Source organism: Podarcis tiliguerta, assembly GCF_965153285.1.
Source record: "Podarcis tiliguerta genome assembly, chromosome: Z".
Lineage (NCBI taxonomy): Eukaryota > Metazoa > Chordata > Lepidosauria > Squamata > Lacertidae > Podarcis > Podarcis tiliguerta.
Window position 1 is genome coordinate 377,984 of NC_139553.1, and position 12,500 is coordinate 390,483.

The window sequence follows — 12,500 nt, forward strand, 5'->3', positions numbered from 1 at the left end:
ATAAATGTCGTTTAAAAAAAAATTCTTTGCATGGGGGGGGGGGAAAAAAAATCCCCTCTAGGATCCTAGAACTCTATGGAAATGCATATTCTAAAAAGAAAGAGAGAGAGAGAGAGAGAGAGAGAGAGAGAGAGAGAGAGAGAGAGGTCCACTCTAGGATTCTAGAAGTCTATGGAAATGCATATTGTAAAAAGAAGGGGGGGGGTCCACTCTAGGATTTAGAACTCTATGGAAATAAATATCGTTTAAAAAAAATTCTTTGCATGAATAATCCCCTCTAGGATCCTAGAACTCTATGGAAATGCATATTGTAAACAGAAAGAGAGAGAGAGAGAGAGAGAGAGAGAGAGAGAGAAAGGTCCACTCTAGGATTCTAGAACTCTATGGAAATGCATGTTGTAAAAATAGACGGGGAGGAATCAGCTTTCCTAAAATCCCCTCTAGAATTATAGAACTCTATGGAAATAAATATCGTAAAAGAAAAAAAAATTCTTTGCATGAAAAATCCCCTCTAGGATTATAGAACTCTATGGAAATAAATATCGTGTAAAAAAAAAATATTTGCATGAAAAAAAATCCCCTCTAGGATTATAGAACTCTATGGAAACGCACGCTCTTCAAAACAGGAAAGGGAGCCAGCTTCCTGGGAAATCCCCTCTAGCCTCCCGCAACTCTACGCCACCCCGACTCCGAATCGCCCCTCTAGCCCCTCTCTCTCTCTCTGCTTCCTCCCCCAGGTCCTCCCGCCGCCATCATCCCTTCCTTCCCAGGAGGATGCGTCGCCGGGCCCGCCTCAAAGCCCGCCCCCCCGCTTCCTCTTCCTGCCCCGCCTCCCGAGGTTAGCCAGGTGACCGCCCTCCTCATGTCCTGCCTCCAGGGGCCTCCGGGGCCCAACAGGAAGTACAGCGAGGTCGGCAGGAAGTTCCCCAACAACGACGCCTTCGCCGGCAGGAAGTTCCCCAACAACGACAGGAAGTACCCCCACAACGACGTCATCGCCAACGACCTCCTTGCCAACAGGAAGTTGCCCAACAACGAGGTCCTCGCCAGCAGGAAGTTCCCTCCCAGCGACCTCCTCGCCAACAGGAAGTTCAACGAGGCCAACAGGAAGTTCAACGAGGCCAACGACGTCCTCCCCAACGACATCCTTGCCAACAGGAAGTACCCCCCCAACGAGCTCCTTGGCAACAGGAAGTTCCCCCCCAATGACCTCCTCGCCGACAGGAAGTTCCACGAGGCCAACAGGAAGCTGCCCCCCAACGACAGGAAGTACCCCCCCAATGACACCCTCCCCAACGACATCCTTGCCAACAGGAAGTGCCCCACCAACGACCTCCTTCCCAACGACAGGAAGTTCCCCCCCAGCGACCTCGCCAACAGGAAGTTCAACGAGGCCAACAGGAACTTCCCCCCCAACGACCTTCTCGCCAACAGGAAGTTCAACGAGGCCAACAGGAAGTTCCACGAAGCCAACGACGTCCTCGCCAACAGGAAGTTCCACGAAGCCAACGACGTCCTCGCCAACAGGAAGTACCCCACCAACGACCTCATCCCCAACGACAGGAACTTCCCCCCCGACGACAGGAAGTACCCCCCCTGCGACCTCCTCCCCAACAGGAAGTTCCCCCCCGAGCTCCACAGGAAGTTCCCTCCCGCCAACGACCTCCTCCAAAACAGGAAGTTCCCCCCCAACGACGTCATCGCCAACGAGGGCGTGGCCCAGCCCCTGGACCCGCCCCCGCCCCTCTTCTACCCGGCGACCGGGGCGGAAGTGATCGCCAACCAGTACGCCTTGCCCGCCAGTCCTCCCAGCGCCGAATCCCTAGAGTGTCCCACCTGTGGCCACGCCTACAACTCCGCCCACAAGAGGCCCCGCCTCCTCTCCTGCCTCCATTCGGTCTGTGAGGAATGTCTGCAAATCCTCTACCAATCCTGTCCCAAGTACAAGTTCATTTCCTGTCCGTCCTGCCAACGGGAAACCGTCCTCTTCACCGACTACGGATTGGCCGCCCTGGCCGTCAACACCCGCCTCCTGGCCCGCCTCCCCCAGCAGACCCAGGCCAATGGCAAGCCGGCGCCCTGGGCGGCCGGCGAATCGGAAAGGGGGTGCTATCAAAGCTTCCGGCAGTATTGCGGGGCGGCGTGTAATTGCAGGGTGAGGAATCCGGTGGCGGCGTGCGTCGTCATGTGACTCGAACCTGGGACTTGGACTCGAACCCGGGACCCGCCTAGGTGTCTTGAACCCTGGAGCCCGTCATGTGATTCGAACCCGGAGCCGGGAGGACGGAGTGGGACTCGAACCCGGAGCCGGGAGCCCATCATGTGATTAGGACCCGGAGCCGGGATTTGAACCCGGAGCCGGGAGCCTGGAATGGGACTTGAACCCAGAGCTGGGAGCCTGGAATGGGACTCGAACCCGGGACATGGGAGGCTGGAGTGGCATTCGAACCCGCAACCCGGGAGCCCGTCATGTGATTCGAACCCGGGACATGGGAGGCTGGAATGGGATTTGAACCCGGAGCCGGGAGGACGGAGTGGGACTTTAACCCCTGACCTGTCACCCCGTCATGTGATTCGAACCCAGGACTCTGTCATGGGATTTGAACCCGCAACCCGGGAGCCTGTCATGGGACTTGAACCCAGGACCAATGAGCCCATCATGTGATTCGAACCCGGGACCTGGGAGCCTGTCCTGGGACTTGAACCCGCAACCATGTGACTCGGAGCCGGGAGGACGGAATGGCATTCGAACCCGGAGCCCAGGAGCCTGTCATGTGACTCGAACCCGCAGCCCGGAAGCCTGTCATTCGATTTGAACCCGAGACCCAGGAACCCGGAGTGACTTGAACCCAGAGCCAGGAGCCCATCATGTGAATCGAACCCAGGACCCTGTCATGGGACTTGAACCCGCAACCTGGGACCCGGGAGCCCATCATGTGATTCGAACCCGGGACATGGGAGGCTGGAGTGGCATTCGAACCCAGAGCCCGGAAGCCTGTCATGTGACTCGAACCCGGAGCCGGGAGGACAGAGTGGGACTCGAACCCAGGACTCTGTCATGGGACTTGAACCTGGGACCTGGGAGCCCGGAAGCCCGTCATGTGATTCGAACCCGCAACCCGGGAGCCTGTCATGGGACTTAAACCTAGGACCAATGAGCCCATCATGTGATTCGAACCCGGGACCCGGCAGGACAAAGCATCATGGGACTCAAACCCGCAACCCGGCACCATCATGTGACTTGAACCCGCGATCCGGGATCCAGGAGGACAAAGCATCATGGGACTCGAACCCGCAACCCAGAACAGCAAAGCATCATGGGACTCGAACCCGCAACCCTTCACCGTCACGTGACTCGAACCCGCAACCCGGAACAACAAAGCATCATGGGACTCGAACCCGCAACCCGGGAGGACAAAGCATCATGGGACTCGAACCCGCAACCCTGCACCATCATGTGACTCGAACCCGCCACCCTGCAGCGTCACATGACTCGAACCCGCAACCCTTCACCGTCATGTGACTCAAACCCGCAACCCAGGACCCAGGAGGACAAAGCATCATGGGACTTGAACCCGCAACGCAGAACAGCAAAGCATCATGGGACTCGAACCCGCAACCCAGAACAGCAAAGCATCATGGGACTCGAACCCGCAACCCTGCGCCGTCATGTGACTCGAACCCGCAACCCAGAACAGCAAAGGATCATGGGACTCGAACCCGCAACCCTTCACCGTCATGTGACTCGAACCCGCAACCCAGAACAGCAAAGCATCATGGGACTCGAACCCGCAACCCGGAACAGCAAAGCATCATGGGACTCGAACCCGCAACCCTTCACCGTCACGTGACTCGAACCCGCAACCCGGAACGACAAAGCATCATGGGACTCGAACCCGCATCCCAGAACAGCAAAGCATCATGGGACTCGAACCCGCAACCCGGCCCCGTCATGTGACTTGTCTGCAAATCCTCTACCAATCGTCTCCCAAGTCCAAGTTCCTTTCCTGTCCGTCCTGCCAACGGGAAACCGTCCTCTTCCCCGACTCCCGATTGGCCGCCCTGGCCGTCCAGACCCGCCTCCTGGCCCGCCTCCCCCAGCAGACCCAGGCCAATGGCAAGCCGGCGCCCTGGGCGGCCGGCGAATCGGAGAGGGGGTGCTACCAGAGCTTCCGGCAGTATTGCGGGGCGGCGTGTGATTGCCGGGGGAGGAAGCCGGTGGGGGCGTGCGTCGTCATGTGACTCGAACCCGGGACATGGACTCGAACCCGGGACCCGCCACCCCGTCATGTGATACGAACCCGGAGCCGGGAGGACGGAATGGGACTTGAACCTGGAGCCAGGAGCCCATCATGTTATTCGAACCCGGGACCCAGGAGCCTGTCATGTGACTTGGACCCGGAGCCAGGAGGACAGAGTGGGACTCGAACCCGGAGCCGGGACCCCGTCATGTGATTCGGACCCAGAGCTGGGATTTGAACCCAGAGCCAGGAGCCTGGAATGGGACTTGAACCCGGGAAATGGGTGTTCGAGTAGTGGGACTCGAACCCTGGACCCCGTCATGTGATTCGAACCCAGGACTCTGTTATGGGAGTCGAACCCGGGACATGGGAGGACGGAGTGGGACTCGAACCCGGAGCCGGGAGGCTGGAGTGGCATTTGAACCCGGAGCCCAGGAGCCCGTCATGTGATTCGAACCCAGGACTCTGTCATGGGACTTTAACCCAGGACATGGACTCGAACCCGCAACCCGCCAAGGGGTCTTGAACCCGGGACCCGTCCAATTTTCCCCAAGTTTCGACTCGGAGTAGGGAGGACGGAGTGGGACTTGAACCCGGAGCCCTGAAGCCCGTCATGTGAGTCGAACCCAGAGCCAGGAGGACGGAATGGGACTTGAACCCGGAGCCCCGTCATGGGACTTGGAGCCAGAGCCCAGAAGCTTGTCATGGGATTTGAACCCGCAGCTGTGTCATGGGATTGGGAGCCAGGAGCCCATCATGTGATTCGAACCCAGGAGCCTGGAAGAACGTCATGGGACTTGAACCCGGGACCCGCAACCACGTCATGGGAGTCGAACCCGCAACCTGGGACCCGGGAGCCCATCATGTGACTTGAACCCGGAGCCTGGAAGCCCATCCTCTTCACCGATTGGCCACCCTGGCTGTCAACTGCCGGGAGGACGGAGTGGGATTTGAACCCGGAGCCGGGAGCCTGTCATGTGATTCAAACCCAGGACTCTGTCATGGGACTTGAACCCGGGAGCCCATCATGGGATTCGAACCCGGAACCGGGAGGCTAGAATGGGACTTCAACCCGGGACCCGCCACCCCGTCATGTGATTCGAACCCGGGACATGGGAGGCCGGAGTGGGACTTGAACCCAAGACCCCGTCATGTGATTGGAACCCGGAAGCCCGTCATATCTCTTGAACCCGCAACCCAGGACATGGACTCGAACCCGCGACCCGTCGGATTTCCCATCATGTGACACCCCGGCGTGTCCTGCACCGTCATGTGACTTGAACCCGCGATCGGGGACCCGGGAGGACAAATCATCGTGGGACTTGAACCCGCGACCCGTCCAATGCCGTGCTCCGTCATGTGACTCGAACCCGCAACCCGTCGGATTTCCCATCATGTCACTTGAACCCGTGATCTGGGACCCTGGCGTGTCCTGTGTCATGTGACTTGAACCCGCAACCCTACAGGGTCATGTGACTTGAACCCGGGACCCGGGAGGACAAAGCATCATGGGACTCGAACCCGCAACCCGTCCAATGCAGTGCGCCGTCATGTGACTCGAACCCGGGAACCTGTTGCCTCCTGCTCCGTCATGTGACTCGAAACCGCGAACCGGGACCCAGGCGTGTCCTGTGTCATGTGACTTGAACCCGCGACCCGGGTGGACAAAGCATCATGGGACTCAAACCCGCAACCCGGCACCGTCATGTGACTCGAACCCGGGACCCGTCGCATTTCCCGCATCCTGACCATGTCATTGGATGGTTTCGGGGCTCTGTCGCCGGGCGGTTTCCGTTCGCCGCCAACGGGACGCCGTCATTGGACGATTTTCCAGCAAATTCCAACAGGACTCTGTCATTGGACGACTTCAAGCCTCTGTCGCCGGGCAGTTTACAGATGTCGCCCAATGGGATGATTTCAGGGCTCTGTTGCCGGGCAGTTTACAGTCCATCACCCAACCTGGCTCTGTCATTGGACGATTTCAGGGCTCTGTTGCTGGGCAGATTACAGTCCAGCACCCAACCTGGCTCTGTCATTGGATAATTTCCAGGCTCCGCCCAACAAGACTCTGTCATTGGCCGACTTCTGCGCTCTGTTGCCGGGCAGTTTACGGTCCATCACCCAACCTGGCTCTGTCATTGGACGATTTCCAGGCTCCGCCCAACGGGACTCTGTCATTGGACGATTTCAGGGCTCTGTTGCCGGGCAGATTACGGGCAACCGCCCAAGAAGACTCTGCCATTGGACGATTTCCTGGCTCCGCCCCACGCCGCTCCCTGATTGGATGATCCCCTGGGGCCACATTGCGATGAATGGGAAGGGGGCGGAGCTTGCCAAGGATCATAGAGAGGGAAGGGAGCCCTCCAGGTCCTCCTGCCTGACCCCCTTGTGAAGGACCATAGAGAGGGAAGGGACCTCTCTAGGACATCCAGCATATTAGGGGGTCATAGAGAGGGAAGGGACCTCTCTAGGACATCCAGCTCAATATGAGAGGATCATAGAGAGGGAAGGGACCTCTCTAGGACATCCAGCACATTAGGGGATCATAGAGAGGGAAGGGACCCCTCCAGGTCCTCCAGCCTGACCCCCTTGCAAAGGATCATAGAGAGGGAATGGACCTCTCTAGGACATCCAGCCGGTTCTGTGGGGATCATAGAGATGGAAGGGACCTCTCTAGGTCCTCCAGCCTGACCCCCTTGCAAAGGATCATAGAAAGAGACAAAGGACCTCTCTAGGACCTCCAGCCCGTTATCAGGGGATTATAGAGAGGGAAGGGACCCCTCCAGGTCCCCCAGCCTGACCCCCTTGCAAAGGACCATAGAGAGAGACAAGGGACCTCTCTAGGACATCCAGCTGGTTCTGAGGGGACCATAGAGAGGGAAGGGACCTCTCTAGGACATCCAGCCGGTTCGGAGGGGATCATAGAGAGGGAAGGGACCCCTTCAGGTCATCCAGCCTGACCCCCTTGCAAAGGATCATAGAGAGAGACTAGGGACCTCTCTAGGACATCCAGCACCTTATGAGGGGATCATAGAGACGGAAGGGACCCCTCCAGCCTGACCTCCTTGCAAAGGATCATAGAGACAAGGGACCTCTCTAGGACCTCCAGCCCATAATCAGGGGACCATAGAGAGAGAAGGGCCCTCTCTGGGACATCCAGCACATTAGGGGACCATAGAGAGGGAAGGGAGCCCTCGGGGCCATCCAGCCTGACCCCCCTTGCAAGGGACCATAGAGATGGAAGGGGCCTCTCTAGGACATCCAGGCAGTTATGAGGGGACCATAGAGAGGGAAGGGACCCCTCCAGGTCCTCCAGCCTGACCCCCTTCCAAAGGATCATAGAGACAAGGGACCTCTCTAGGACCTCCAGCCCGTTATCAGGGGACCATAGAGAGAGAAGGGCCCTCTCTAGGACACCCAGCACATGAGGGGACCATAGAGAGGGAAGGCACCCCTCCAGGTCCTCCAGCATGACCCTTCTAGGATTCCTCACTCCCCCAATTTCCCATCCAGCTTTCCTTACACTCCAAGCCCGGGTTCAAGACCTTCCGGCGGGGACAATCTAGGATTTGGAGACGGAGTGGGACCCCCAATGGTCCTCCAGGCTGACCCGCCCCCTGGAAGCCCCTCTAGGATGCCACCTTTGACCCAACTTGTTGTCCAACTTGCGAATGCCCTCAATAAAGATATATATATATATAGATATTCCTGGGACTTGATCAATAATCAATAACGCAGGGCTGGATCAATAATCAAAAACGTGGGGCTGCGTTGATAATCAATAACACGAGGCCAGATCAATCACTCAATATTTAAATGATTTATTGGATCGATAATCAATCACACAGGGCTGGATCGGTAATCAATCACACAGGGCTGGGTTGATAATCAATAACATGGGGCCAGATCAATCCCTCAATATTTAAATGATTGATTGGATTGATAATCAATCACACAGGGCTGGATTGATAATTAATAACTTGGGGCCAGATCAGTCACTAAGACTTTAAATGATTGATTGGATTGATAATCAATCACACAGGGTTGGATTGATAATAACACAGGGCTGGGTTGATAATCAAAAACGTGGGGCTGGATTGATAATCAATAACACGGGGCCAGATCAATCACTCAATATTTAAATGATTGATTGGATCGATAATCAATCACACAGGGCTGGATCGATAATCAATAACATGGGGCTGGATCAATAATCACACAGGGTTGGATTGATAATCACACAGGGCTGTGTTGATAATCAATAACACGGGGCTGGATTGATAACCAATAACTGGGCTGGATCGATAATTTAAAACGGGCTGGATTGATAATTAATCACACAGGGCTGGATCAATAACCAATAGCACGGGGCTGGATCGATAAGAATGTAGGGCTGGATTGATAACTGATAACACAGGGCTGGATCGATCCTTCATAATGTGGGGCTGGGTCAATAATCAATAACACGGGGATGGATTGGTAATCAATAATGGATAATTGATAATCCCACAGGGCTGGATTGATAACCAATAACACTGGGCTGGATCAATGATGATAAACGTGGGGCTGGATTGATAATCAGGGCTGGATCGATAATCAATCACACAGGTCTGGATTGATAATCAGTAACACGGGGCCAGATCAATCTCTCAATATTTAAATGATTTATTGGATTGATAATCAATAACACGGGGATGGATCGATAATCACACAGGGCTGGATTGATAATCAATAACATGGGGCCAGATTAAATACTCAATATTTAAATGATTTATTGGATTGATAATCAATCACACAGGGCTGGGTTGATAACCAATAACACGGGGATGGATTGATAATCAATAACACAGGGCTGGATCGATAATCAATCACACAGGGCTGGATCGATAATCAATCACACAGGGCTGGATCGATAATCACACAGGGCTGGATCGATAATCAATAACACAGGGCTGGATCGATAATCAATCACACAGGGCTGGATCGATAATCAATAACACAGGGCTGGATCTATAATCAATAACACGGGGATGCATTGATAATCAATAACACAGGGATGGATTGATAATCAATAACACGGGGATGGATTGATAATCAATAACACAGGGATGGATTGATAATCAATAACATGGGGCTTGATTGATAATCACACGGGGATAGATCGATAATCAATCACACAGGGCTGGATCGATAATCACACAGGGCTGGATTGATAACCAATAACACGGGGATGGATTGATAATCAATATTTGGTAATTGATAATCACATGGGGCTGGGTTGATAATCAATAAGATGGGGCCAGATCAATCACTCAATATTTAAATGATTTATTGGATCGATAATCAATCACACAGGGCTGGATTGATAACTGATCACACGGGGTTGGATTGATAATCAATATTTGATCATTGATAATCACATGGGTTGGATTGATAATCACACAGGGCTGGATCAATAATCAATCACACAGGGCTGGATCGATAACTGGTCACATGGGGTTGGATTGATAATCACACGGGGTTGGATCGATAATCAATCACACAGGGCTGGACTGATAATCGATAACAAGGGGCTGGATTGATAATCAATATTTGATCCTTGATAATCACATGGGGTTGGATTGATAATCAATATCTGATAATTGATAATCACATGGGGTTGGATCGATAACCAATAACAAGGGGCTGGATTGATAATCACAGGGTTGGATCGATAATCAATCACACAGGGCTGGATTGATAACTGATCACACGGGGTTGGATCGATAATCAATAATTGATCATCACACGGGATTGGATTGATAATCAATATTTGATCATTGATAATCACATGGGTTGGATTGATAATCACACAGGGCTGGATCAATAATCAATCACACAGGGCTGGATCGATAACTGGTCACACGGGGTTGGATTGATAATCAATATTTGATCATTGATAATCACATGGGGTTGGATTGATAATCAATCTTTGATCATTGATAATCACATGGGGTTGGATTGATAATAATTGATAATTGATAATCACACAGGGTTGGATTGATAATTGATCATTGATAATCACACGGGGTTGGATTGATAATCAATAATTGATCATTGATAATCACACGGGGTTGGATTGATAATCAATATTTGATCATTGATAATCACACGGGCTTGGATTGATAATAATTGATAACTGATAATCACACAGGGCTGGATCGATAATCAATACTTGATAATTGATAATCACTCGGGGTTGGATTGATAATCAATAATTGATAATTGATAATCACACGGGGTTGGATTGATAATCAATAATTGATAATTGATAATCACTCGGGGTTGGATTGATAATCAATATTTGATAATTGATAATCACACGGGGTTGGATTGATAATCAATATTTGATAATTGATAATCACACGGGGTTGGATTGATAATCAATCACACAGGGCTGGATCGATAACCAATAACAAGGGGCTGGATTGATAATCAATAATTGATCATTGATAATCCAATGGGGCTGGATTGATCATCAATAACAAGTGGCTGGACTGATAACTGGATTGATAACTGATCACACGGGGTTGGATTGATAATCACACAGGGCTGGATCGATAATCAATCACACGGGGCTGGATTGATCATCAATAACAAGTGGCTGGACTGATAATCGATAACAAGGGGATGGATTGATAATCAATAATTAATAATCCAACGGGGTTGGATTGATAATAATCGATAATTGATAATCACACAGGGCTGGATCGATAATAAGGGGCTGGACTGATAATCACATGGGGTTGGACTGGTAATCAATAATTGATAATTGATAATCACACAGGGCTGGATCGATCATCAGTTGATCATCAATTGATCATCAATAACAAGTGGCTGGACTGATAACCGATAACATGGGGTTGGATTGATAATCAATAATAAAAAACGGGCTGGATCGATAATAATAATAATAATAATAATAATAATAATAATAATAATAATGAGACCAAACACAGGAAGTTGCAGTTTCAGAATCTATTTATTAGGAGAAGGAAGAGACCGCCAAGGACCATAGAGATGTTCTTCTCATTCCTAGAAGGGAAGGAGAAGAGAAGGTGAGGTTTCCAACCCTGGTAAATGTCCAAAATACAGACTTGGGAAATGTCCGTCAAGATAGACCTGAGATTTCCCAAAATGGGAAATGTCCATCAAGATAGACCTGGTAAGTGTCCAAAATACAGACTTGGGAAATGTCCATCAAGATAGACCTGAGATTTCCCAAAATGAGAAATGTCCATCAAGATAGACCTGGTAAGTGTCCAAAATACAGACTTGGGAAATGTCCGTCAAGATAGACCTGAGATTTCCCAAAATGGGAAATGTCCATCAAGATAGACTTGGGAAATGTCCATCAAGGTAGACTTGGGAAATGTCCATCGAGATAGACCTGGGATATGTCCATCAAGATAGACTTGGGAAATGTCCATCAAGATAGACCTGGTAAATGTCCATCAAGATAGACCTGGGAGATGTCCATCAAGATAGACCTGATAAATCTCCATCCAGATCGACCTGAGATTTCCCAAAATGGGAAATGTCCCTCAAGATAGACCTGAGATTTATCCACCCTGGGAGATGTCCCTCAAGACAGACCTGAGATTTCCCAAAATGGGCAATGTCCATCCAGATCGACCTGAGATTTCCCAAAATGGGCAATGTCCATCCAGATCGACCTGAGATTTCCCAAAACGGGCAATGTCCATCCAGATTGACCTGAGGTCCCTCAAGACCGACCTGAGATTTCCCAACATGGGAAATGTCCATGCAGATCGACTTGAGATTCCCCATAATGGGCAATGTCCCTCAAGATAGACCTGAGATTTCCCAAAATGGGAAATGTCCATCAAGATAGACCTGAGATTTCCCAAAATGGGAAATGTCCATCCAGACAGACCTGAGATTTCCCAACATGGCAGACAGACCTGAGATTCCCCAAAATGGGGAATGTCCCTCAAGATAGACCTGAGATTTATCCACCCTCAAGGCAGACCTGAGATTTCCCAAGATGGGCAATGTCCATCCAGATCGACCTGACATTTCCCAAAATGGGGAATGTCCATCCAGAAAGACCTGACATTTCCCAAAATGGGGAATGTCCATCCAGAAAGACCTGACACTTCCCAAAATGGGGAATGTCCATCCAGAAAGACCTGACATTTCCCAAAATGGGCAATGTCCATCCAGATCGACCTGAGATTTCCCAACATGGGCAATGTC

The 12,500-nt window shown here is 51.6% G+C and overlaps 1 protein-coding gene and 2 long non-coding RNA genes across 7 annotated transcripts in view; 1 reads left to right on the top strand and 2 right to left on the bottom strand.

Annotated features, from left to right (window-relative positions):
- LOC310669172 (uncharacterized protein) overlaps positions 1–2,198 on the top strand; it is a 4,073-nt gene extending 1,875 nt beyond the window's left edge. The window contains exons 2-4 of the mRNA XM_083422752.1: positions 738–1,103; positions 1,347–1,450; positions 1,673–2,198. Of these exons, the coding sequence (XP_083278878.1) occupies positions 863–1,103; positions 1,347–1,450; positions 1,673–2,191 (864 nt within the window). The 5' untranslated portion in view covers positions 738–862 and the 3' untranslated portion in view covers positions 2,192–2,198. The remainder of the gene's footprint in view (positions 1–737; positions 1,104–1,346; positions 1,451–1,672) is intronic.
- On the bottom strand, positions 1,097–1,630 carry LOC310669173. The gene is made up of 3 exons (XR_014507058.1): positions 1,604–1,630; positions 1,370–1,546; positions 1,097–1,180 (listed from the first exon to the last, which is right to left on the bottom strand). It is a non-coding gene; the product is annotated as an uncharacterized lncRNA (long non-coding RNA).
- A 9,045-nt stretch (positions 2,199–11,243) lies between the features above and the next one.
- Positions 11,244–12,500, bottom strand: part of LOC310669805 — a 1,636-nt gene continuing 379 nt past the window's right edge. The window contains exons 2-4 of one of the 5 annotated variants that reach the window (XR_014507401.1): positions 11,556–11,770; positions 11,467–11,491; positions 11,244–11,353 (exon numbers count right to left, since the gene is read on the bottom strand). This is a non-coding gene — a long non-coding RNA (uncharacterized lncRNA). The other 4 variants (XR_014507402.1, XR_014507404.1, XR_014507405.1 and 1 more) reach the window with 4 other exon arrangements.